This window comes from Colossoma macropomum, unplaced genomic scaffold, assembly GCF_904425465.1.
Source record: "Colossoma macropomum unplaced genomic scaffold, Colossoma_macropomum, whole genome shotgun sequence".
Classification (NCBI taxonomy): domain Eukaryota; kingdom Metazoa; phylum Chordata; class Actinopteri; order Characiformes; family Serrasalmidae; genus Colossoma; species Colossoma macropomum.
The window spans coordinates 43,890,612-43,917,305 of NW_023494785.1; the positions used below are offsets into that span (position 1 = coordinate 43,890,612).

The 26,694-nt window shown below is 39.6% G+C and overlaps 1 protein-coding gene across 1 annotated transcript; it reads left to right on the top strand.

The window, feature by feature from the left end:
- Positions 1-12,373: 12,373 nt before the first annotated feature.
- LOC118814718 (tripartite motif-containing protein 35-like) lies at positions 12,374-20,762 on the top strand. The gene is made up of 6 exons (XM_036580451.1): positions 12,374-12,772; positions 17,349-17,444; positions 17,530-17,760; positions 17,846-17,868; positions 17,951-18,069; positions 20,236-20,762. Exons 1-6 carry the CDS (start codon positions 12,374-12,376, stop codon positions 20,760-20,762), a joined length of 1,395 nt encoding a protein of 464 aa, XP_036436344.1.
- The last annotated feature ends 5,932 nt before the right edge of the window (positions 20,763-26,694 follow it).

A 26,694-nucleotide genomic window follows, 5' to 3' on the forward strand; every position in this document is an offset into this window, starting at 1 on the left:
TAAGACTGTAACATGATTTGCTGATGAATACCAAAGTTATTTGTTGCAGATAGCTTTGTAAATAAAATATAAACAATTATGCATTATGTAACATTAATTATGTGCACTGAATTATGTAACGGAGTGCAAAATTACGGCTAGGTCTAAAAAAATAAGGCAGTCGATTTTAGTTTATAGTCTAAAGATCTCGGGTTGGCTGCAGATGAATTTAATTTGTTGCTAAAGTCAAGTCAGGTTCGAGCAGTCTTTATGGTCTTTCTATAAAGACTTCTATGCACTGGAACAAAATGTTGTTCTTCAGGCCCCCATGGTGCCTGTCAGAGTTCAAACTCATGGTATCCTGGTCCTGGAGATCTACCACCCTGCAGAGTTCCACCACTAAATCTAGCACACCTGATCCAGATCATGAAGGCCTTCAGGGACAGGTGTGCTGCATCTGAACTCTCCAGGGTTTCTAGATCTGCACGACCAGGGCATCTAATAGAGTGGACAGTGAGTGGACACAGTGTTTAAAAACTCCAGCAGCGCTGCTGTGTCTGATCCACTTGTACCAGCACAACACACACTAACACAAGACCACCACGTCAGTGTTACTGCAGTGCTGAGAATGACCCACCACCCAAAGAGTACCTGCTCTGTGAGGGTCCATGGGGGTCCTGACCACTGAAGAACAGGGTAAAAGGGGGCTAACAAAGTATCAGAGAAACAGATGGACTACAGTCTGTAACTGTAGAACTACAAAGTGAGCCTATATGGTCAGAGAAGCTGATAAAATGGACAGTGAGTGTAGATATAAGGAGGTGGTCTTAATGAAGTATCCAGTGCGTATATACTGAATTACATGTATTTGTATTAATTTAGCAGACTTTTTCACAGATTGTTATAACTAGGCCTTTAGTCTGTTGTCACATTTCCAATCTCACCCCTTTCAGCTGAATTATAGAGAAACAAAGCTTACAATTCATCTGTAGCAGAGTTTTGTAGGTTGCATGTATTAAATATCCATGTATCAAATCATCAGTAAATCTGAGTGCTCTTCAGACGGTGCCTTAATAAGCTTTACTTAGCTTCCCGTCCATCATTATCCATCCATTACAATTCTGATCTATATCATGAAAGTGATTAGAGTGTTTTTCACTTATGACCCACATCTAGTGGTTTGACTAAGCCTCCATGATCTAACCACAAGGTTCTCAGTTTTTTTCAGCACTTAACACCTTTTCACAAGTTTCTTTTTCCCACAGACCAATTGTTAGCACCCCATCATTTAATCCTTTGTGCAGCCTCCCTTTGCAAAGATAACAGCTCTGAGTCTTCTCCTATAATGCTTAATGACACTGGAGAACACAATGGAGAAAAGGCCCAAACACTGGACTGCATTTTCCCCCATATTACTGTAGTGTCTACAGTATAAGAGGCATTTAAAGAATAATAATTAAACCAGCGAGAAAAAATGCAGTGAAACACCACATACACACTGGTGAACACTAGGGGGCAGTGAGCACCCTTGCCCGGCACAGTGGGCAGCCATATTCTTGGCGCCCGGGGGGGGCAGTTGGGGGTTGGGTGTCTTGCTCAGGGGCACTTCAGTCACGTACTGTCGGCTCAGAGGATCGAACCAGCAACCTTCCGGTCACAATGCTGGTTGCCTAACCTCCAGCCCACGACTGCCCCCTTAACCTTAAAGGTCCATAAACATGGAAAATCGAAGGGCAATTATGTATATATTTCTTAAAAACCTGTAGCAACATGCTTACTCAGCTGAAGTGAACAGTAAAATTCATTCACATCATTCAGAGACATAGACTTTGAGTGCACAGTGTGTCGTTAACCAACACATACAGGGAAAATGTCTCCAGAACAGTGAGTACAATTGCAAGTTCTGCTGTTGCACCACCTGCAGTCCATGGCGGTGAGCAGGAAATGAGAGAAGCACTCTTGGTCAGGCGTCAAGTCAATGTGAAAACCAAGGTAATTCAAAGCTGTCAGCCCAGCAGAGCAAGAAACTCTCCAGGGTTTCTAGATCTGCAGGGCCAGGATTGGGCATCCTGCTTTAGAGAATGGCTTACAGTTTAAATTTGAAGGCATGCTGGAAGTAGAAAGTCATTTCAGAGTCAGAATGACTGTAATGTAACTGTGTCATGACTTCCACTTGCTCACTGATGTTAAGTGTTTTCCAGCCAGTGCACGAAAAGATGTCCCACCTCTACTGACGACTGATGGTACCTAAAAACAATAAGGAGCATAAAATCTACAGAGAGACAGCCAGATTCTTGTTGTAGACCTGTAGACACTGCAGTGGGTGCCTGTTCAGTGTCACAGTCATACAAGAGAATGTGCTTTTGGTCATTGTCTCTTATTCCTATAGTAATGTCATCTGTGAACTTATACAGCCAATCAAACCAGATTTACCCTATGGGTAGTTTAACTCTGTTACAACTAAGATCCCCAAAGTAAACAATCAGAGAACCCCATATCCCCCTGTAAACATTCAGAACAAAACTGCAGTAACACTGACGTGGTGGTGGTGTGTTAGTGTGTGTTGTGCTGGTCTGAGTGGATCAGACACAGCAGTGCTGCTGGAGTTTTTAAACACCTCAGTGTTGCTGCTGGACTGAGAATAGTCCACCAACCAAAAATATCCAGCCAACAGTGTCCTGTGGGCAGCGTCCTGTGACCACTGATGAAGGACTAGAGGATGACCAACACAAACTGTGCAGCAGCAGATGAGCTATCGTCTCTGACTTTACATCTACAAGGTGAAGTATCCAGTGCGTATGTACTGAATTAAACGTATTTGTATTCATTTAGCAGACTTTTTTAGATAATGTTATAATTAGGCCTTTAGTCTGTTGTCACATTTCCAATCTTGCCCCTCTCAGTGAATCGTGGGGAGGTATTGGAAACAAAGTTTACATTTTCATCTGTAGCAGAGTTTTGTAGGTTGCATGTATTAAATATCCATGTATCAAATCATCAGTAAATCTGAGTGCTCTTCAGACGGTGCCTTAATAAGATTTAATTAGCTTTTTGTTCATCATTATCCACCCATTACAATTCTGATCTTTATCGTGAAACTGATTAGAGTTTCTTTCACTTATGACCCACATCTAGTGGTTTAACTAAGCCTCAATGATTTAACCACAAGGTTCACAGATTTTTTTCAGCACTTAACAGCTTTTCACAGGCCTCTTTTTCCCACAGACCAATTGTTAGCACCCCATCATTTAATCCTTTGTGCAGCCTCCCTTTGCAAAGATAACAGCTGAGTCTTCTCCTATAATGCTTAATGACACTGGAGAACACATGGCAAAGGAGCTGAGACCATTCCTCCGTACAGAACCTCTCCAGGGGCCGTATTACAGAAACTTTGTAAGGCTAAAATCTTATCTGTTTGGTCACCATGACAACTTCAGTACGGACTGAATTTAGCACAGTAGCTATTACAGAATAACAGTTCCTAACTTCATAATCTCATCATTAACTCCAGATAAGAAAACAGCATCACACAAACATCCTAACTAGACTAAACCTCCTAAATCCTGTCCTAACTTTAGAATAAACCCCAGAGCTGCCTTAATTGTTTTAACCATCTGTTTCTATTGTTTTATGCAGTAACAGGCAGCACAGTTCACTACCAGCATAATGACGCTCCATTTATCTACACTGAAAACTGTGCTTTGACTTTTGAGGGTTTTTTCTAATAGTGTTTAAAAGCCCCAGACGCTGCAGACTCGATCTCCACCGCCCCTCTGATCACCTTTGTGTGTTAATGTTGATGATGAATTATTACAGTGAAGGTGGTGAATAATGAGGAGACGGAGCTGAACGTGTGTCTGTTTATTAGGAGGAGTAGCATTAGCGCGCTCAGCTAAAGCGTTTCGGAGTGAAACTGAAACTGGAGAGTGGCATCGCTCTGATAAACAGCAGGGGGCGCTCTCACAGTATTCACAACTTACAGTTTATCGTGTCTTCATTTTGTTTGACTTTTTTGTACATCAGTAACGGTAGATAATGTTAATGTTAGCTGTTTGGCTATCTAGCTTGAATAATGTTACTTTACATGTTTGCGTTTCAGCTTATGGTCGGTTGCTAGGTAACAGACATGACAGTTAATTGTTGACTTCGATTGAGTCAATTAAGATTTCTTAAGTTGAGATAAGATGCTTTGAGATAAGATTCTTAAAATAAAATTTGCTTATGTAATACGAATCTGTCAGATCTTAAGACAATAAAAAGACTCCTCGGTCCATGCTGTGGACTCTCCTCTTCAACTCATCCCACAGGTTTTCTAAGGGGTTTAGGTCAGGGGTCTGGGGTGGCCACGGCAAAACCTTGATTCCTTGGTCAGTAAACCATGTTGTGTTGAATTTTTACAGAATGTTTTGGATCATTGTCCTGCTGGGAGATCCAAACTTGGCCCAGTTTAAGCTTCCTGGCTGAGGCAGGCAGGTTTTGATTTCATTTCTGTTAGCACTTGATGGAGTCTGTGATACCATGCATCCAGGGCCTTTGGAAGAAAAACAGCCCTACAACATCATAGATCCACCACCACACTTCACAGTGAGGATGCACTTTTCTGCATGGCTATCTTTGTGTCCACGCCAAACTCACCTCTGGTGTTTGTCATCAAAAAGCTCTATTTTGGCCTCATCTGACCACAGAACACAGTCCCACTTAAAGTTTTAGAAGTATTGAGTCTGTTGGTCCTTGACAGCAGAGGCTTTATTCTGGCAACCCTCCTATACAAGTTATATTGGTGGTGGCTTGGGAGACATTCTGACCTCAAGACCTCACTAATGTCTGCAATTCACCTGCTGTGTTCCTTGGAGATTCTTTGTCCATTCGAACCATCCTACTCATATAGTCACACGTCCTCTTCCCAGCAGATTCTTAACATCTATAGTTATTTTAAGGTTCTTAATTACAGCCCTGATGGTGGAAATGGACATTTTCAACTGCTTAGCTTATTTCTTGTAGCCATTTCCTAATTAGTGCAGCTCAACAACCTTTTGTGGCACATCATTGCTGTATTCTTTGGTCTTTCTCATAGCGATGGATAAATGAGAGAATTTGGCCTGTGTGTCACCTTATATTTACACCCCTGTGAATCAGGAATTCATGGCTAACCATTTAAGTGTTCCTAATCATTCAGATAAACTTTAAAATATAAAATATGAATGGAAATATAGTTAGATATAAATACAGTTCAGTTAGATTTACGTATAAGAATTTCTAGGGGTGCCAACAACTGTGGCACACATAGAATTGAGAAAATGATTTATTTAATAATAAGATTTCATTTGTTTCTTTTAATTGATGTACTTCAAATAAAATTAGATTTGAAAGATCAAAAGGACAAGCAATAAAGAATGCTTTTTACAGCCCATGTTGCCCATGTTTACCAGGGGTGCCAAAATTTATGAAGGCCATTGTGTTTCAGTATACTGTATATTTTAAATTTGTATTTTAATCAAGTATTACAAAACACAATTTTTTTTCAAAAGCTGTGGTCTTCGTGAAACTGTGGTCAGCTTAGCCACATTCTTGCACACATTCACACATGTATATGGATGGCTCAGTGCAGAGCATCCTGATAACTTCAAGACATCACCAAGAAGTCAGAATTTGTGTGCCAGCATGGTAATGTATCTTTATTCATCTCATACTGTTTTTATACTTTATCTCTTTTAAATATTTGGAAACAGTAATTTACCTTTCTATTGCTTAATGTTGCCTCAAGGTAACAAACCTAATTTCCTCCCTTAATAACTACATTATATCTACTTAACAGCCATGCCAAAAATTGGTTAAAACTGAGTTTGAATAAGCTAATCTAATGATTGTACTTAGTCACAAAATCTCCTGGTGGGCATTTTTAAGCCTCTATCTGGCTTGGTGCAGCTTGTGAATAAGACATTTCTGTACCAAACAGAAACAAATACTATTTTTCATTATTTGTCATCTATCCAAAAATATTATTAACATCTGTCGGTGTGTGTGAAGTTCATCTTTGCAGCATTCAGTATCATATAACTGATTTTTATGTTATAAGAAATTGGTTAAATACATTTGTTGCCTATAAGCAACACGGTGGAACAGTTGAATGGTTACAACCAGTAGCATGTGAAGTGTCACTTATGTAGCCAGACCTCTGCACATTTCTTAGTTGTTCATTTCATAAGGATTTATTGCTTTAGAACTTTTTTGTGCTTTTGTTTATTTAGGAAGTCTAAATCATTTACTATTTAACTTGCAATGTTAGTGGCTAGACATCCATTTCCAAATATCTAGATTTTCTTGCATAAAGTGAACCTGATTATTAAAATCAAAAACAATTTTTATAAAATATTGTGTGCTGGGGTCCTTTTAAGTATGTTGCCTTGAGGCAACATTGTGCAACCATGGAAAAAAAAGATACCGAGTGTAATAAGGAAAACAGGATTTTTCTGTAACTTTTTTCTGTAGGTCAAATACAGCTTTTCCTGCATAAACCTACATAAACATTTATAAAGGCTTATTTCAATAAGTGGCAGTTGTCAAATAGGCTGCTTCAAGCCTGTGTCAAGTGACAGCATTTTGCTGATCTTAGGTGTCAGAACACTCTCTGGGGTGATGTACTGACAGCTGACTTGTAGCTCAGTGTATTTATGCTACGTCAAACACATGATGGTAATTATGTTACACAACTAGACAAGTGAGCCTGCAAAATCAAACAAAGGTGTTAACGCTGAACTGAAAATCTACTGTACTGAAGTTCTATTGTGAAGGTTCTGATAATGATGCTCTGTTATGACAGAAATGTATTTGTTCTCAGGCCCTTTAGTGAAATGACTATGATATTTGTGCTTATAACATCTTTATGAAGCCTGTGGCAATGCCATGACACTGTAATGACAAATTTATGTATATTTTCTTTGTCCCTGTGAGTAAACCGAGTTTCATTTTGCTGTTTATACGATATGAATCCTAATTGTAACGCTAAACTACAGTAACAATTTCTGTTTGCCTCTTGAGTAAAACAAGCAGTTTGTCTTTTCTTGCTGAATGTTCTGATGCTCAAAACGCAGTCTTTGAGATTCTTAAACATTTTGTCAGTAGAGTATTTATAGAATGTAATGAAAAGCTTATTTAATTTCTATGTACTTGAGTTACAGACCTTGACCTATTTCTGAATATTTATTCCCAATTTTTCTATTCTGTTACATCCCAACCCTGTCCATATAACACTCATATGTTGCCTCAAGGTAACATACTCAAAAGGACCCCCAAAGTTGTTTTTGAATTTAATTATCAGGTCCACTTTATGCAAGAGAAGTAAAAAAATATAATCACTACTTTAGACTAAACTGCTGCCAATAACAACAAAAGAAGTTGCAACTCTGTCTTTCTTTTCCAGATGTCTCCAAAATGGACAATGCTCACTGTTCTCATCTTCCACCTGTGTGCAGCAAAACTACAGCTGGAACCCAAACCTGGACTCATGCCTACACCAGACCCAGACTCCGAGCTCATTCTCTACAAGCCCAACCCTGCACCCTGCATGCCTTCATATAACAGTTCCATGAACGACAGGTTCAATAAGCACCACTTGGCCACGCTTAGGAGATATGGAACTGACCTTAAACTGTGGACTACATACATTAACCACATTAAAGTCTGCAATAATAAAAGTGGCATAAAGAGTTTTCTGGACAAGAGTGTGGGAAAGCAAGTGGAAGAAGTTTGTTCATCATCTGGGGGCAAACTCTTCAAAAAGGGCACAAACCTGTGCATCAGCAACAAGGCTTTCAATTTCACTGAGGTGCGCTGGAACGGAAACTGTAAAGTCAGGAGTGTTACCAATGTGACCAAACACATCATTCTTGCTTGTGATGAGATTGGAAGAAAATGCCTCCCTGTTCATTTTGAAAAGAACCCTCAGAACCATCTGCCAGATGAGAATTCCCCAAACTGCGGGAGCTCTGAGGAGGAGGGCTCAGTCGAGGTTGAGTGAAATGATGAGTAGCTCTGTGCTTATCAGTAATCGTCCATATGTATTTTCTTTTTCCAAAAATTTTTGATTAAAATTTTTGACATTTTCATTTCAGTATACAATTAAATGTCTGAATATGTGCTCAAATGAAGGGCGATATAAACCAATGTACTGTATGAATAAATCTGCATCACAAATTCTGCTGCCTCATCTCCTTTATACTGTTGATGACCTGTGAAGTGAATATATTGTGTAATACTTATATACATATAAAACATAAATGGGGAACATTTATGAACCCTACACAACACTGACATTACCATGCCATAAACATGTCATGGCAGATGTCATATGCTGTTATGCCTGTGGTGCCTGATGCCTGAGACATTGTTTTGTATTAGGTTTGTGATAAAGTTTTGGCTCAAAATATATTTAAATCCATTCATTGTGAAGGGATATATGCAGGCTTATCCACCTACAGGGCTGTATCTGCAGCGACAGTGATGAGACAATCTCCATCAAAGCACAGTCAGAGTTATAGCTCACCGACAAACATGGAGACGTGGTCTTCTTAATGACACAACACAATACTTTGAATTGTCATGACAGACGCTGTAGCGTTTGATGTCATTACAACGAACTACAATACACAGCAAAAAAATAGCATAAGCTGTCATTACAGCAAGTTACCAACAATGATGACATACACTGTTATATAATTAAACAAAATCTGTTATGACATGTTTTGGGCATTGTTACATAGCAGGGTTCAAGTTTGTGTGTCATTTTATGAAATATCTAGTGCCTTCGATTCTGCTGAACTAGTCACTGCCTTCAAAGGCACCTTGCTCTTTGGGCAGCATTTCAACAGGTTTAAAAGAAACTTTAGTAGGTATTGCATTCAGGACACTCTACACTGTTAGAAATAAGGGGTCTGTGTTCAAACAATGTAAATGTTTCCTCAAAGGTACAACAGTGGTTTTAAGGTCTGATTGTGAACCTTAAATAAGTTTTTCCAGATGAAAAGTTCGTTTTTGTACCTTTTCATAACCGAATGTTTTAAAACAGAACAGTAAAATAAAAGTCCTGGAGACGAGACGGGGTGTGTGGAGTCAGTACAGCTTAGAACATATCATTTCAGTGGATTATGGTTCAGTTATGTTCCCTGACTAAAGGTACTGAGATGGAGCCTTGAGGGTTCCACCCCAGTGACAAGAGGGGTACTGCCGCAGTGACAGTTTAGTACCTTTCTGAGACTACAAAAGCATCATACATCATAACTTTCGCTGCACTGTACTTGATATGGCTTACAGTCACTCTTTAGCTTCTACTACTACTACTACTACTAGCTTCTGAATCTTTTCAATTCACTCACTGTTCTCATTCACCTTAAGAACCAGCTTTATTTCTAACACACAACGGATAAAACTACTTGTAATTTTGTATAAAATGCATTCAAAAACAAAGGACCACACACAATCAGCTAAGCTGGCTAATACGCATTTTATTTCATGCATTCTCATCTGATTTATGTGCTACTAATCTGAAATTTAGCCGTCAAACATTCACCTAACACTGACGTGACTGTGAAAAGCATAGCAATACAAGACAAACAGAGCAGCTAAAAATGAGTATTTGCAGTATTTATTAAAAAAAAAAACATGAAAAACATATTTCAGAGTTTCCACATCATCCAGTAAGTTAAAGTATTTTTCATCTATCAGGGAGAACATCAGTCTGCAGTTTTCCATGTGCTGGAAAAGTGAGATGCCTCCAAAAGTTCAGTGCAGTTTTCTCCCCATAACAGCTCCTCTTCCCCAGCCCCTCAGACAGCACCTCTCCGCTTCTGTAACATTATTCCCTGATGACAGAAAAAATCTCTGAATAAAGAATCAAACCGATAAACTATTTATAGACTAAAAGTGCTACAAAACAGTGAACAGCCAGTATTTTAAACTAGGCTTTCTCTTGTACTGAACAGCCAGCTTGTTTACACAGCTAGCACACTAGATAAGCTAACTAACATCCGCTTCACTTAATGGCCCAATCCCATTTCTTCTTTTTACCCCTACCCCTTGTTTTCGAGTGTCACCCTAACCCCTTTGAACTGAGTTACAAGTGGTAGTGGTTGAAATCTTGCCCTACGAAATGGCACAACCCTCAAATTAAAAAAAAAAATAAAACACTGCTTCATTAACAGCTACTAGCGCTGCTCTGTAGGCGACCCAGCCCATCTTCAGTGACAGCAGAAGAGGGTAAAGTTCAGCTCCTCACTGCTGGGCTTTAGTTACATTTAGAGGGGGTTTAAGACAATTATTTATTATCACCCACCACTAATTCTTTGGTAATATGAAGCTGAAGTCAGATATTCACCAGCTTCTTGTTCGAGTTTTCCGGTTCCACTTTAAATGGTGCAGCAGTTACATTCTGGCGCTTCAGGCATCAGAACCGCTTGACTATTTAAGATGGAACGGGAAGTTAGCTAGATAGCTACCGAAACATTAGCATGCTATTAGAGCTTTTTTATGCTTGTTATGAAGAAAACGACCATAATACATTGAAACATTAAACTAAGATAATACAATAGTTATTGTAATTTTTTAATGGAGAAAATTCTCACATTTATGGGTTTCTTGGGTCTCATGTTCAGCCATCTTGCCGGTTTTTCCTTTTTTCTGATAACACTCCATTTGGAGTGTGCCTCTGAAAAATCTCCATTTGGAGGGACATGTAGCCCTAACACTTCGCCCTACCCCTCTATCTCAACAAAAATTGGGACACCCTAACCCTAGACGTGAACACGCAAAACAGAGGGCTAAGGGCTGAGTGGTAGGGGCAAGGGGTGAAATGGGACTGGGCCAATGAGACACAAACGCAGCCTGTCAGGCCATGTTAGACAAACAGCCTACCTAAATTTAACCACAGGAACCATTTCTAGCAATCTATAAACACAAATATGTAACATATGTTACACAAATATGGCAATCAGTCAAAATAGCAAATGCAGAATTCAAGAAATAACTTACATTTGTAAACTCCTCTGTCAGCAGAAACAGCTGCTCCATCTGCCATGAAGCGATGGAATTCTCGGCAGTTGAACAGTACTGTGGGATGACGCTCTTTGTATCATTCCTGGATGTGCGAGGCAAACTGATACTGCTTTTCTTGTTTTTTCTTGGGCATGGGTTCAGTCTAGAAAGGTTTCAGTTTTCACTTTTTTGGTTCTAGTGTTGGACGGTGTGACTGTCTCTTTTCAGTGAGTCTGATCAGTTGGCTTAACTCTCCAATCAGTCGGATCTTTCCCAAAATTCCCCAAATTAGCCAAGTTATCAATTCAGTAATATTATTCTTTAACTTTTACTACAGTATTAGTCCACCATCTAATGAACCAATCAACAAAAATGGTCATTATTTAAAAAAAAAAATCGAATAAGTCAGATAAATACTGACTGGAATTTTGAGGGGCAGGGATCACCAGATAAGCATACGGGCAAAATGCAGGCAAATCCATCAACCAGTCATCAACAAACAAAAGCAGGTAAAAAAATCAGAAGAACTAACAAGGAATGCTTGGAAACAATTACATGAAAACTGCCAGGAACGAAACCAAAAACAAACCAACAAAACAAGCAGCAAGTGTTAGGGATAGAGGGGGAGGAGCTGGAATGTTCCAAGGAGATCAAAGAGCGGAATCTTGTGATTTTCAGCAACAGCGTCATAAGATCTACCTACATTTTTACATTGTATGGATACATTAAAATCAGGCTCACCAATCAAAGCTTCATTGTCATGGTTGTAGCCCAAACAAATGTGCATGATGATAATTGCAGAATAGCTCATCTTGCTTGTAGCAGAGCACAAAAGCTTATATGACAAGCAACACGCTGACCATAAAAATGCAGAGGTTACATAAAATATGACAGAACACAGCATTTATCAGAAAGAGGACATGATGAATGCGCTTACTTTACTTTGTTCTACAAAGCCTCAAATTCCCCCACTGACATACAAAAGTACCTTTGAATTGTTCATTATGCAGCTTCAGCTCCTGTATTAGTTGCTGGAACTTTCCATGCTGTCATTTTACAGAAAATGTGAATAATCACAAACGTTTGACAGTCATTAATATTTCTGCATAAAGCCTACAGTGTTGCTGCAGAAAAGAACTTCATTTGTTCTCCCTCTGCTACAGTAGTTTCTGCTGTACAGCAGGCATTTAAAGTATGAAGATCAGTCCATAGAGATATGCCATCTTTATGAATGCTACCAGGCAACATTCCATACACTGTGGTTTAAAATGTAGCTAACTGATCCTTCACACAAGCACACACAGCTTTCTGCTACTCCAAAAAGCATCTCTACACAAGAAAACAATCCATACTGCCAGTCAGGTAGAAAATGTCTTTCAGAGCTTTCCCAGAGCAGGACCTCTCCTGTCCTGTGTGCTCTGACATCTTCAGGGATCCTGTTATTCTAAGCTGTAGTCACAGTGTGTGTAAATCCTGTCTGGAGAAGTTCTGGGAGACCAAAGGATCCAAAGAATGTCCAGTTTGCAAGAGAAAGTCTTCAATGGAGCATCCTCTACCAAACTTGACTCTGAAGAACCTGTGTGAGGCTTTTGTACAGGAGGAAAGTCCAAAAGCTTCAGAAAAGGATGAGACACTCTGTGGTCTACACAGTAAGGAACTCACACTCTTCTGTCTGGATGATCAACAGCCTCTGTGTGTGGACTGTTGTTCAAAGACACACAGCGGCCACAGATTCTGTAACCTTCAGGAGAAAGCAGTTAACTTTAAGGTAGGTGGGGTGACAGGTTGTTGCTCTGAACTTTACATTGAATAAAGCAAAGGAGGATACTCAGATGAGATAGGATGTACAACCTCAAAACTAAAAAAGCAGTGACAGCATGTGAAATGCTAATTAAAACAGAAAGCAGTGATTAGTAAATTATGATTGGCCTGTAATACATTGAAAACAGCACAAAAACACAAGATTTTGTATTTCACCTTATGATCTTAACTGTTTGTTGTAAATATATGCTCATTTCAAGTTTGAAGCCTGCAAAAATGAGCATGTTCACCACTGTGTTACATCACCTCTCCTTTTAAAAACACTTAATAAACATTCAGAGTCTAAAGACAAACACTGAGCCACTTTTGAAAGAAGAATCCTTTGCCATTCTTCTGTTATACAAGTCTTTAAATATAACCATACAGGGCCTTTGTTGTCATATTTCAAGCTTAATTAGATGCATTTTGAAAGGGAGGCAGGTCTGGACAGCAGGCAGTTCAAACTGGGAGGCCCAAACAAAGAACCGCATTTCTTCTCCTTTTTGTATTGTAGCTTCTGCTGTATGGCAGGCTTAATAAGTGTGAGGATCAGTCCATAGAGATATGCCATCTTTATGACTGCTACCAGGCAACATTCCATACACTGTGGTTTAAACTTAACCGTTCCTTCACACAAGCACATGAGCCCATGTGGTGAACTGGCACGTTCCATCACAGGACCGTGCCAGTTTTTATTGCAGTTCCGTCCCAGGGCTTGAAAATCACAGGCATTCAGTTGTGGTTTTCAGCCTTTTCCTAAACGATTCAACCTTTCCTGGATGCTTCTTTTATATCTAAGCCTGAGTACATCACCTGATTAAGATGTTTTTTGAACATCTTACAGGCATCAATTAACAAAAACACATTAATTAAAAATAATATTAATAAGGTAAAACATTACACAACTTGTCTTTGTAACATTTTTACAGATAAAAGTATATTTATATTTCACTGCCACTGTTTTTACAATCCCATTTCCAAAAAAGTTGGGATGCTGTGCAGAATGTACATAAAAACAAAATCCAATGATGTGCAAATCATTCAAACCCTAAATGTAATTAAAAATAGTACAAAGACAACATATCAAATATTGAAACTGAGAAATTTATTTTTTTGAAAAATATTTGCCCATTTTGAATTTGATGCCAACAACACCTTCCAAAAAAGTTGGGATGGGAGCCTGTTTACCACTGTGTTTCATCAGCTCTTCTTTTAACAACACTCTGTCAGCGTTTGGGAACTGAGGAGACACTGCTGTAGTTTTGAAAGTGTAATGTTTTCCTGTTCTTGTTTGATATAGGATTTCAGCTGCTCAACAGTTCAGGGTCTCATTTGTTGTATTTTTCATTTCATAATGCACCAAATGTTTTCAGTGGTGACAGGTCTGGACAGCAGGCAGGTCAGTTTAGCACCCAGACTCTTTTAATATGGAGAATTGCTGCTGTAATACATGCAGAATGTGGTTTGGCATTGTCTTGCTGAAATAATCAAGGCCTTCCCTGAAAAAGACGTCATCTGGATGGCAGCATATGTTGCCAAAACATGTATATATCGTTCAGCATTAATGGTGCCTTCACAGATGTGCCAGTCACCCATACCATGTGCACTAATGCCCCCCTACACCATCATGAATACTGGTTTTTGAACTGTGCACTGACAACAAGCTGAGTGCTCTTTATCCCGGAGAACACAGTGTCCATGATTTCCAAAAAGACTTTCAAATGTTGATTCGTCGGACCACAGGACACGTTTCCACTTCCCCTCAGTCCATTTAAATTAATTCAGGCCCAGAGAAGGTGGCAGCGTTTCTGGATCTCGTTTTTATTTGGTTTCGCCTTTGCGTTTAAGAGTTTTAATTAGCATTTGTGGGTGCAGTAATGAACTGTTTTCACAGACAGTGTTTTTCAGAAGTGTTTCTGAGCCCATGCAGTGATTTCCTCTACAGAATCAGGTCTGGTTTTAATGCAGTGCCGCCTGAGGGCCCAAAGATCACGGCCAGCTAATACTGGTTTTTGGCCTTGTCCCTTACATACAGAGTTTTCTCCAGATTCTCTGAATCTTTTAATGATATTATGTACCGTAGATGATGAAAAGCAAATCTTCTTTGTTATTGTATGCTGAGAAACATTATTCTTGAATTGTTGCACTATTTGATGTCTTTCACAGAGTGGTGAACCCCTCCTCATCTTTACTTCTGAAAGGCTCAGCCTCTCTGGGACACTTTTTATACCCAATCATGTTATTGACCCGTTGCCAATTAACCACCACGTGTTTTTTTTTTTAAGCATTACACAAGCTTAACCAGCCTTTTGTTGCCCCCGTCCCAACTTTTTTGGAACATGTTGCTGGCATCATTCAAAATGGGCATATATATTTTTTCAAAAAACAATATAATTTCTCAGTTTCAAAATTGGATATGTGGTCTTTGAAGCATTTTCAATGGAATATAGGGTTTAAATGATTTGCACATCATTGCATTTTGTTTTTATTTACATTTTGCACAGCGTCCCAACATTTTGGGAAATGGGGTTGTATTTTAATTTTATCTACTGGAAGGTTGCAAGGCCAGATCTAGAGTGTAGAAGGCCATTGCATCGATTTTACCTTGGAGGCCCTGCAGGTGAACCTGACCAGCTCATCTTCGCATTTTTACATTACGGGTATACAAAACCGGAAATGTTGTTTTGACATAGCGTGCAACACAATGTCTGGATGCAACCAGCTGATACATGCATCCCATATTAAGAGAAATGGCCACAAGTTGAACTAAATATAAAAAATAATTCACCCAAAAATATGAAAAATTGGTACAGTGTAAGTACACTTGTAGGTAAACTGACAAAATGTTAAGTTACAACCTTTATTAAGCTCAGGGCACATCGAGGGTGATGCTCATTTACAGTGTAATCGAGCCATACCATTCAGTAGGCTGCATAGAAGCAGTGAATTTGTCACTTCTGTCAGATAAATTTAAACGTATCAAGGTAGACTAAGTGAGGTCCTACAGGTTTGGTCTAGTTGGTTTGGAAATAAGTTGCGTGAGACTGATGTTACCACATACTTCCTTAACTGGATGCATTTGTTAACCAGTTAAACCAGGTAAAATCACCAGCATTCCATTCAAATGACAAACTGTTTCACAGAATGGAATCAAATCGCTTATCTCTCAAAAAAATCTCTCAAAACACAACATGTGCTGGTTTTCCTGGCGACAAGAAATGTTGGTCTATGCTGGTGTTTCTAGACGTGAATGTGGAGAATCTGTGACATTTTAGGGCTGTTATTTCCTCCAAAGGTTGAAGACTTGTTAGGACACATATGGATTTCAGACTTGAGACATTGTTTTTATGTTGACAAATACAGGATATTGCACAGATTAAAGGCCTCTTCACACAGAGTCCGACTTTTACAGAGGGAAAATCGGATGTCAAGTTTTGATAATGAACACAACTATATTAATACCGTCTTTCACACGGTGTCCTAAACCGTGACAGACTGCGACACGGTAACTTTTAAAACTGGAGCCTGCTCAATTTCTGTGTTGTATGGATGCATTAAAAAACAACCAAAAGACAACCAATCAGAGCTCTGTTTTCATGGGTGCAGCTCAAACAAACATGCATCAAGATGTCCGAGTGGCTTGTAGCAGAGCACAACAGTTATAGCTACAACAAGCAACACACTCACTATAAAAATGCGGTGGTGAAAGAAATTATACGGTGGGCTGTAGCTGAAAGGCTGGGAATGATGTCAGTACCTTACAGGACTCTAGATAACTTTTTTTTTTTTAATTTATCTAGGTGAATCCTAGTCATGCCCACAAAGAACCATGAACTATTAGCTTCCCTCACTAATGAAAGGAGCAACAAGCAGAAGCAGAGCCTCAAATACCTTTAGAATCTGTCATCATACAGCTTCAGCTCTTGTATGGGGCAGTGTAACTCCTCATACTCCTAACAGATCCTTTTCACAAGAGAAGTATGTAAACGCTGGTAAAACAAGTTCCGCTATTGTCTTACAGACAGTTACTAACCTCAAAAATACAGGCAGTCGTATCACTTCAGCTCATTTCAGAAATGTGTGTCACTTTATCTTTGTCATAGCTGCCAAGATTGAAAATCGAGGATGTGTCCAGAACTGTTGGAGAAGCAAACACACAACTACAAACAAAATGCTACATAAGCCATATTAGCTGGAGATGTTGGAACAGCTCGCTAACAATAAACTAAAAGCTAAAGTGGCAAACAGCTAAACACGCACACATCCCGGCAGAGGAGCGTGCCAGGTCGTCATGGTCCGTAGCGCCACTGTAGATGTTTTTTTATTTGCGTTTATATACACTCAGCTGGTTTCCTGATATGTTTAATCTAAAGAGAAACTGTCGAAGACTAAAAATTCGCAAAGCTAAAGTCAGCTTCTTGCTCGTTCAGGAACTTTTGAAATCTTTACCAAGGATGCTAATAATTATCATTACTTACTATTTATTATTATTATAATTATTATAATATTATTATTATTATTGCAACCATATTTATTTGTTTCAGACTGAACTTAGTGCTGCACTTAAGTCCCTAAAGGAGAAACAGAAGAACTTTCAAGAATGTAAACAGAACTGGGATGAGACTGCAGAACATATAAAGGTAAGAATGAAGAACTACAGAGATCATGATGCTGAACATCATTCCACAAACAGTCATCTTCATTTGAGTTACTCTCTATTTCCAGAATCAGGCCCAGGACACAGAGAGGCAGATTAAGGAGGAGTTTGAGAAGCTCCACCAGTTTCTACGAGATGAAGAGGCAGCCAGGATAGCAGCTCTGAGGGAGGAAGAGCAGCAGAAGAGTCAGATGATGAAGGAGAAGATTGAGAAGATGAGCAGAGAGATAGAAGCACTTTCAGACACAATCAGAGCCGTAGAGGAACAGATGGGAGCTAAAGACATCTCACTCATAAGAGTAAGCATAGTTTATTCAGTATTTGCACTGAGGAAACTGATTTTAAAAAGATGCATTCACTGAGTTTCCTCTCATTGTTTTACAGAACTACAAGGCCACACTGGAAAGGTGAGTGATGTGTCTATCTTTTTGGTTTCTGTGAGTCTAAACCCAAAGTGTCAGCAGAACTAAGGCCTGAATGTTCTCTCAGAGCCCAGTGCAAACTGCAGTATCCAGAGAAGCCTTCAGTACAGCTGCTTCATGTGGCAAAACACCTGAGCAACGTAAAGTACAAAGCCTGGCAAAAGATGAAGGACATTGTTCAGTTCTGTAAGTTCTCCCTTTTTCAGTAAGTTTTTGCTTTCTTGTTTTGTTTCCCTCTTTCTTTTGCCCATGCTGTTAACTGAATTAAGTTTAATGGAATCTAATTGGTTTCAATGGCTCCCCTTTTCAGTCACACCATATGTGATTGGGACTAACTAGAAAACAGTAATGTACCTCAAGAAAGAGCTGCTGATTTTACAGCAGTGATTGTAGTAATCCTGGCGACTGAAACTACTAGCTGACTCATCTTAGTTCAAGTTTCTGTAATCTGTGTGTGTATATGCTAGTGTTGCACCGATACTGACAATGTATAGGTATTGGTACCAAAACTGACACTTGAACACAGTATCAGCATTGGCAATGAGGGTAACAAAAGCTAAAAAGCTATTTCTAATGCAAATGCACTCATCAGCACACAAGGAACTTAACAACATGCTGGCAACGTGGGTTAACAAGCAGCTGAATGGCAAAATCTGTAGCACCAGTAGTTCATGGAAAGGCAGGAGTGGTGGGTAATACACCAGATGGAATTCTTACTAAACTGTTGGTTTTACCAATATGTTGCAAATACGCCAGATAACACAACATACAAACAATGTAAAACACGCTCAGAGGAGCCCCTTTCCTCAATCTGAGCCATTAGATAGATAGATGGATAGATAGATAGATAGATAGATAGAGAGCTGTGAAAAAAAGTATTTGCTCCTTCACAATTTCTTTTTTTTGCATCTTTGTCACCCTTAAATGTTCCAGACCATCAAACTACTTTTAGTATTAGACAAAATTATTAGACAAAATATTAGCTACTAAATCAACCAGTTAGTCAAATTCAATTGACTATTGGGCTCAATTTTACCAGACACACACAGGCATGATCACTGCCAGACCTGTTGAATCTAAACATACCTTAATAGAACCTGTCTGGCAATGTGAAGCAGCTAGAAGGTCTCAAAAAGCAGTACATAATGCCATGTTCTACAAATACACAAATACTGAAACACCAAAGTGAGAGCCATTATCCACAAATGGAGAAAACTTGGAACACTTGTTAACCTTCCCAGGAGTGGCCGGCCTACCCAAATTTCACCAAGAGTGCACTGATGAGTCATCCAGGAGGTCACAAAAGAACATGATGAACGATGAAGAAAGATTCAGATGAACATCCAAAAAACTGCAGGCCTCATGCCCCTAAGGTCAATGTACACGATTTCACAATAAACAAGACACTGGGCAAAAATGGCATTCATGGGAGAGTTGCAACGTGCAAACCATTGCTGACCAAAATGAATACAAATGCTCACATTTGCCAAAAAACGCTTTTGGGATAATATTCTGTGGACTGATGAGTCAAAGATGAAACTTTTTGGAAGACATGGGTCCCGTCACATCCAGCGTACAGCTAACACCGCATTCCACCATAAGAACATCATACCAACAGTTCAAACATGGTGGTGGTAGTGTGATGGTCTGGGGCTGCTTTGCTTCTGCAGGACCTGGACGATAATAGTTAATACAATCATCATTCTGCTCTCTATCAGAAAATCCTGAAGGAGAATGTCCGCCCGTCAGTTCTTGACCTAAAGCTCAAGTGCAGTTGAGTTAAGCAACAGGACAATGATCTGAAATCTGATGAAAAGAATACCGAGCCAACTGTTAAGCATGGGGTGGAACTGTTATGCTTCGGGGTTTTGTGGCAGCCTCAGGAAACCTTGCCACAGATAGATGGAAGAATGGATTCTACTAAATATCAGCAAATTCTGATGTGACACAGTCAGTCAGTAAAAATCGAAGCTGTAAAGAGTCTGGCTTCTACAACAGGACACTGGTCTCAAGCATGAACTACTTCAGTAAACTCAAGCTGAAGTTCTTGGAATGGCCCTCACAGTAGTCTGATGTGAACATCATTAAAATATGTGGGTAGATCTTAAACACAAAGTACATGCAAGAATATTGCAGAACTAAAAGAATTCTGCAAGGAAATCTGGGTGCAAATTCCTAAAACAGGCATAGCTGGCTACAGAAAGCATTTGCCACAATTACTGCTGTTTTATTTTTGTGCACTTGCAGAATTTTTAACAGCTTTCTGCAGATGTTGTGTTTACTTCTTGTATTAGTTGAATGTTGCTGTATATATTGTATAAATGCATAATCAAACAATATGTTTTTCTATAGCTCCTGTAACTCTGGACCCCAACACTGCTCATCCTATACTCATCCTGTCTGATGAACTGACCACTGTGACACTTGGGGATGAGAGACAGCAGCTTCCTGATAATCCAGAGAGATTTGATTATCTGCGTTTTGTCCTGGGATCGGTGGGCTTTAACTCAGGGCTGCACTGCTGGGATGTTGAAGTTGGAGACAGTAAATTCTGGGGTCTGGGTGTGATCATAGAGTCTGCTAGTAGGAAAGGAAACGTAGACTCCAGGAGTGGAATGTGGGGGATGCTGTTGTACCAAGGTGTATACGTAGCAGGTGCTTTAACAGAAAAACCCACTCCCCTCCCAATACAACACAAACTCCGGAGGATCACAGTGCAGCTGGACTGGAACAAAGGAAAACTGTCATTCACTGATTCTCTCACTAACACACACTTACACACTGTGAAACGCAGATTCACTGAAAAAGTCTTTCCACTTTTCTATGCTGATGAAGATGACTCTATTCTTAAAATATTACCAACTAAGTTCAATGTGTAAAGCTGCTACTGCAGCTGAAGGCAGACATTGGCCTGGTTTCCATTCAAACGTTTTGCAAATGATATGCGCATTTAAAATTTCGGCTTAAAAAAATGCAAAAATAAGTCATGATTCCATCATCTACAGTTATGCAAAGAAATTTTAGATGACGTAGACTACCATGATTACGGGCTACATTAAAACAAGCAAGGTGGAGAGATTCAATTTGTTTTTTTCTTTAAGCAAAATTATCTTTGCAGCCACTTCTATCTTTTTATGGCTGCGCTGTTTGCAGCTCAATAACGGTCCACCTATTGAGGGCTGAAATCTCTGTGCTACTCCAACGATGTCCACCTTGCATCTGGGAACGCAAACGCACCAGACAGTTCAGCATATTGTGCAGAGCCATTTTTCAAACCAGCTTTGATCAGGCGTTTCAGAATGTCGGAAGCACCCTACAAAAAGATACACGCCATGATCCGACCACCTGTAGGACCAGTCAACTCTCACTTACGGCTTGATACATAATCATTTATTCAAAAAACCCTTCACTCTTTCTCATATTTCGGGTTTATCGATATTCTAACATTTGAACTTGTCCTAGCTGTTTTTTGCGATATTTGGGTGTTTTTAGTGTTTAGAATTTTAGGCTTTTTACATTCAGGTTTTTTTTGGTTGCATTTTCAAAATTCGCAAAAAACTAGTGGATGGAAAACTCATTATTAACAAATGATATTCCCATTATAAGGGGTGAACCAATCAACCAATCAGCTGATCTCAATTCTAGACCAGTTGCAGACTGCGTGTTTGGATGTTCAAAATCTGCTAACTTTGATCAAGCATCCCTACTGAACCGAAATACTGATTAGATTTAAGTACTGTTTACTCATGTAATCTGGGGTTAGTCAATATGCTCTTTTTCAGGGCAAAAGAGATAGAAATAGATGATGGTAGTCTAGGAGTCTTGCCCAAGGACTCTTACTGGTATAGTGGAGGGTGCCTGCCCAGGGAATTGAACTCAGTCTGCAGCGTGGAGGGCAGACATTGAACCCGCTACACTACACTATTCACTGTACCTCTTGGAAGTATATACAGGTGTGGTCTTTGCAATAGACAAAGGTAGGCAGCTGCCTAGGACCCCCATGAGCCAAGAGCCCCATGAAAATTCTGTTGATCTGTTAATTTCAATGGACTACTCCATCTTGTTACATGATTACACAACTGTGTGAAGACAGACTGGTATGAAATGCACATCTACTTTTAGAGAGGAAGTTCTTTAGTATGATTTTCTGAACGTTGAGAGGGAAATTGAAGTGAAGTCAGAAGTTATTCAAGTGCAGCAGAGGAACGTAAAAACAACAGCAAGCGAGAATTCAAATGTAGTATAGGAAAGCCTTTGGGTCTATAATAAAGTCAAATGTGCGCATCAAGTCTAAATGCAAACAGACCTATTAGAGAAGAGCTTGAGACTTCAGCTAAAACGGGGAAGTTCCACTGCTATGCTATTGTGTTGGGCAACTTGGATTTATTTGCTAACTCAGGCAGCTAGCAAGTACCCTTCACCAATCACAAAACAAACGGTATTCATTTACCCCCAACTTTCAGCGCTCTGTAAATAAATTGTTATCATATTTACTGGAAGGGTTGAAGAGATCCCTCTTTTTCTCCACTTCATGGACGAGTTTCTCCTCATATATTTGGTAGAACGGCAGAGAGATGTGAGTTGTCAAATAAAGAAGCTTTTTTGTGTGTCCAAAACGACGCACCAGATTGCGCTCTGCCGCTCAGCTGGTGTACACAGCTTTGTCAGTTTTAATGTGTTTTGGTTTTGTCGCTTGCTCATACCACTTGCTCTTAAGACATGGTGAAAGAGGGAGGAAAGCTAAAGGTTTGTCGCTACACTCGCAAAGTTTGTTTTCTTTAGTCAGAACAGAGAACTGCTTAATCTCAGCAGACTATACATAATGTCAGCGTTAACTTGAGCAGAGACATGGTGAATAATGAGGAGACAGCTGAATGTGTGTCGGTTTATTAGGAGGAATAACGTTAGCACGCTCGGCTAAAGCGTTTGGGAAATGGAGACTGAAACTGGGGAGTGGCGACGGTCTGATAAACAGCAGGTGGCGCTCTCACAGTATTCACAACTTACAGTTTATCACACTTCAGTTTTGTTTGACCTTTTTTACATCAGTAACAGCAGCTGTCTGACTAACTAACTTGATTATTTTGACTGCCTGTTAATGCTTCAGCTGTGTGTGTACGATCGGTTGCTAGGAAACAGACATGACAGCTGACTGTCGACTTCAATTGAGTTGTTTAAGATTTCCTAACTGGAGACAAGATGCTGTAAGATTCCAAAATTAAGATTTGCTTCTGTAATATGAATTTGTGAAAAATCTCATCTTGACCTGTCAGATCTGAACTTTAAAAACAAAAGATAAGAAGTTTCTGTAATACGACCACTGAACTCCATTTACACTTACAATGCCCTGTAACATTTACACTTTATTTACTAATTTATTTCAGCAGTTTTTGAACTGTTTCATAACTGTCTGTATCTGACAATTATGTTTACTGTGATTGTCATTTTCTTTCTAAATAAAGTACTGAAAGCATTATTTCATTTTCCCTCATGCTTTCCAGATCTGTTTGAGATTTAGAGAGTACATTAGCAGTTAAGTAACGAGCACTGAGACCTGTAGTTCATGTCATAAGTCATAGTCTACTGACAGAGTCTTATAGTTCATGGTGAATTCTGAGGTATGCTTAGGATCACTGTCTTGTCATGAGTGTACAACTGTATCTTTATGAGGGGCCCAATAACCAGCGCAAAGGCTGCTCCCTGTTTGTCTTTGTTTGTAGATTTTGAAACATACAGATAATATCATGTTTCAAGCTTTCAAACTTGTTTCAAACTTGCAATACTTTTTAAGAAATAGGCTAGTTATGTTTCTTGTATATTGTTTATATTAGTTTAGTTGTATTTTCTTGATGGTTGTCTTAAATTCTGAGCATGCCTTTGGATACAACAATGGAGTATGCAAGGAGTTTCAGATATTCAGTAGGATATCTCAAGAAATATCTCAAGAAGGCTTCCTTTAAAAGATGAAATCAAATCAACGCTACTGGAAAACAAGATTTTGAAAATACATCATCAGACAAGAGGATCCAGGGGAGGCCAAGGTCAACAAAGGCCCATTCCTACGGTAGTAGGCCGCCGATCTGTGAGGAGAAGAAAACGCTTGACAACATCCTTCAGACATAGAACTGATTAAGATAACATCGAAAGGGGATACAAAAGCTATTTGTAGTGTTTCTGCTCCTCTGTGCAATTCAAGATTTTTGGTAAATAAAAAAGATGAATTCGAAATCATGTTAGGATATAACAAGTCTGAAACTGGATGCTTCACAGAAACATGGGCCCATGGTAATATTCCAGATGAGTCAATTTCCACTGAGGGCTTTCAGATTTTCAGGAAAGATAGGAATCCTGGCCTGAACCTGAAAGGAGTAGGTGTGGCAATGTACACCGAAAAGATTAATGGAAAGAGACTGCTAGACCTTGAAAATGACAAGGTGGAATGTATGTGGATCCAACAGTGTCCTACCAAGAGCCATCTCCATTATTGTAGTTGGTCTGCTGTACCATCCACCATGGGCTAACGATAAGGAAACACAACTTGGACTCATCAACTACCGTTTTAAGTGCTATAGATAACATCAAGCTAAAGCCACCTCAGGCAGGCATTATTTTGTGTGGAGACTTTAATCTTTGCCCATTAAGTGTTTCGTCAATTCTCATTCTCACTTCAAACAAGTTGTCAAAAATAAGACTGGTGGCAATGCCGTTCTTGATTTGATCAGGAAAAACTTGAGCAGTAACTACTGTCCTCCTATTGTGTTGCTACCTCTTGGTTCAAGTAATCACAACATGATTCAGATTACACCTTCCGTTGGGCCTATTACCAAGGCCACAAATAATAAAATATGCAGAATTTTCACGAAAGATAGGAATGCTGCCCTTTCTTGTTGCTTGGCCATGACAGACTGGTCAACTGTTTATGAAGCAGATGGGATTGATCAGAGGGTAGCTGTCTCTAATGTGTGTATTCAAGTTGCCCTTGATGTCTGCCGGCCTTTGCAGAAAAAAAGAGTTCATCTTCAAGATGAACCATGGATGACAGAGAAACTCAAATTGGCCAATAGGAGGTGACAGAGGATCTTTAAAAGATGCAGAAATACTGAGAAGTGTAGGAGAGCTAGAAATAAGGTACACAGACTCATCCATCAAGCAAAGAAGAACTACTACGTAAAAATTCAAAATCTTAAAAAGAAGAACCCAAAGCACTGACGGGACTACATTAATGAGGAGTTGGGACTATCAAAGACACCAGGGGCCACCGTCAGAGTGAGAAATATAGAAAACTCATACCTGGCAAAGGCCTTTAACAGCTTCTTTTCTGAAGCCTTGTCCAGTAACACTACCTATATAGGCTATCCACCCCATAATCCAGTCAGTTTAGTAGAGTTGTGTAGCATTGGTCAAATGAGACAGCAACTGCTTAGACTGAATCCCAAGAAAGCTATTGGCCCTGATGGTATCCCTCCTTGGCTCCCAAAGCAATGTGCAGATGACTTGGCTCCAGTCATCACACATCTAATAAACCACTCCTATGAACAGGGCATTGTACCTACCATGTGGAAGGCTGCCAACATCAGCCCTCTCCCAAAGGTCTCAAATCCCTCAGAGTTAAGTGACTGGAAGCCAATCTCCTTAACCTCATGTCTTGGAAAGGTACGGGATAAGTTTGTGCTCAAAAAGCTTATGCCAACAGTTTTACAGGAATGTGAGAATGAGTATGTATACTTACCTGGCAATGGCACAAATAACTCACTTGTCAAAGATGTCAATACTTGTTTTTTCTAGACAGACTCTTGTCCGCCAACAGTCCGTATTTTGCTGACTGATATGTCAAAAGCCTTTGACCGAGTCGACCACGCAAAGTTAATGCAGAATCTGGCTACACTAGACCTGTGTCCTCAGCTTTTTACTTGGACTCATGGGTATATGGTAGGGAGAAGACAGAGTTGTGGTGAAACAACACATGGAAAACCATCTCATCATGGTGTTCTACAAGGAGGAGTCATCTCACCTTACCTGTCCACAAGCTTTGTTTGAGCATGCACTTGATATAGACTGTGCTGATGACATAGGGTTGTCTCGTGTCATTAAAATGTCCAATTTTGGCAGTTACACCTCAATGGAAAGCAAAACTAAGCAGCTCCAGGAGCGGGGTGCAGCAAATAATATGGTCCTCAAAGGCAAGAAGTCAGTTGAGATGAGAGTGTGTTTCTCTAAAGATCCTCCCCAACTCCCTCCTTTAATCACTGCTGGACAGGATGTCCCTGTTGTAACTAAGACAAAAAATCTGGGCTTTTATCTGGACAATCAACTTAGTGGAGTTTCTCATATCGAAAAGGCAGTGAAAAAGCAGTTGCATTTCCTCATTGTTTTGGCAAGAAATGGGGTTCCTGTTGAAGATCTTGTTGATGTGTATAACACCCTCATTAGCCCATTCCTAGAGTTTGGGAGTGTTCTGCTGGAGGGCTGCACAGACAAACAGGAAGCAGCTATGGAGGGTTCAGAAAAGAACCATCAAAATCCTGACCAATTTCAAAGATTCCTCTACATCTTCCAGATCTACAGAAACGGCATGAGCAGGCCACTGTAAAACACTGCATCCTTTACATGACCTTCTTCCTCTCAATAAGGGTGAGAGAACGAGTCGTCTCCTGTGGAAAAATTTCCAGCTGTCGCTCGTGAATGCAAGAACCAATAGATTAAGAAATTCCACTATTCCATGTGGCATCAGGCTGTTTAATTCATTGTAGTGTGGCGTATATGTATCTGTGTATATATATATATATATATATATTTATTATTTTAAATGCT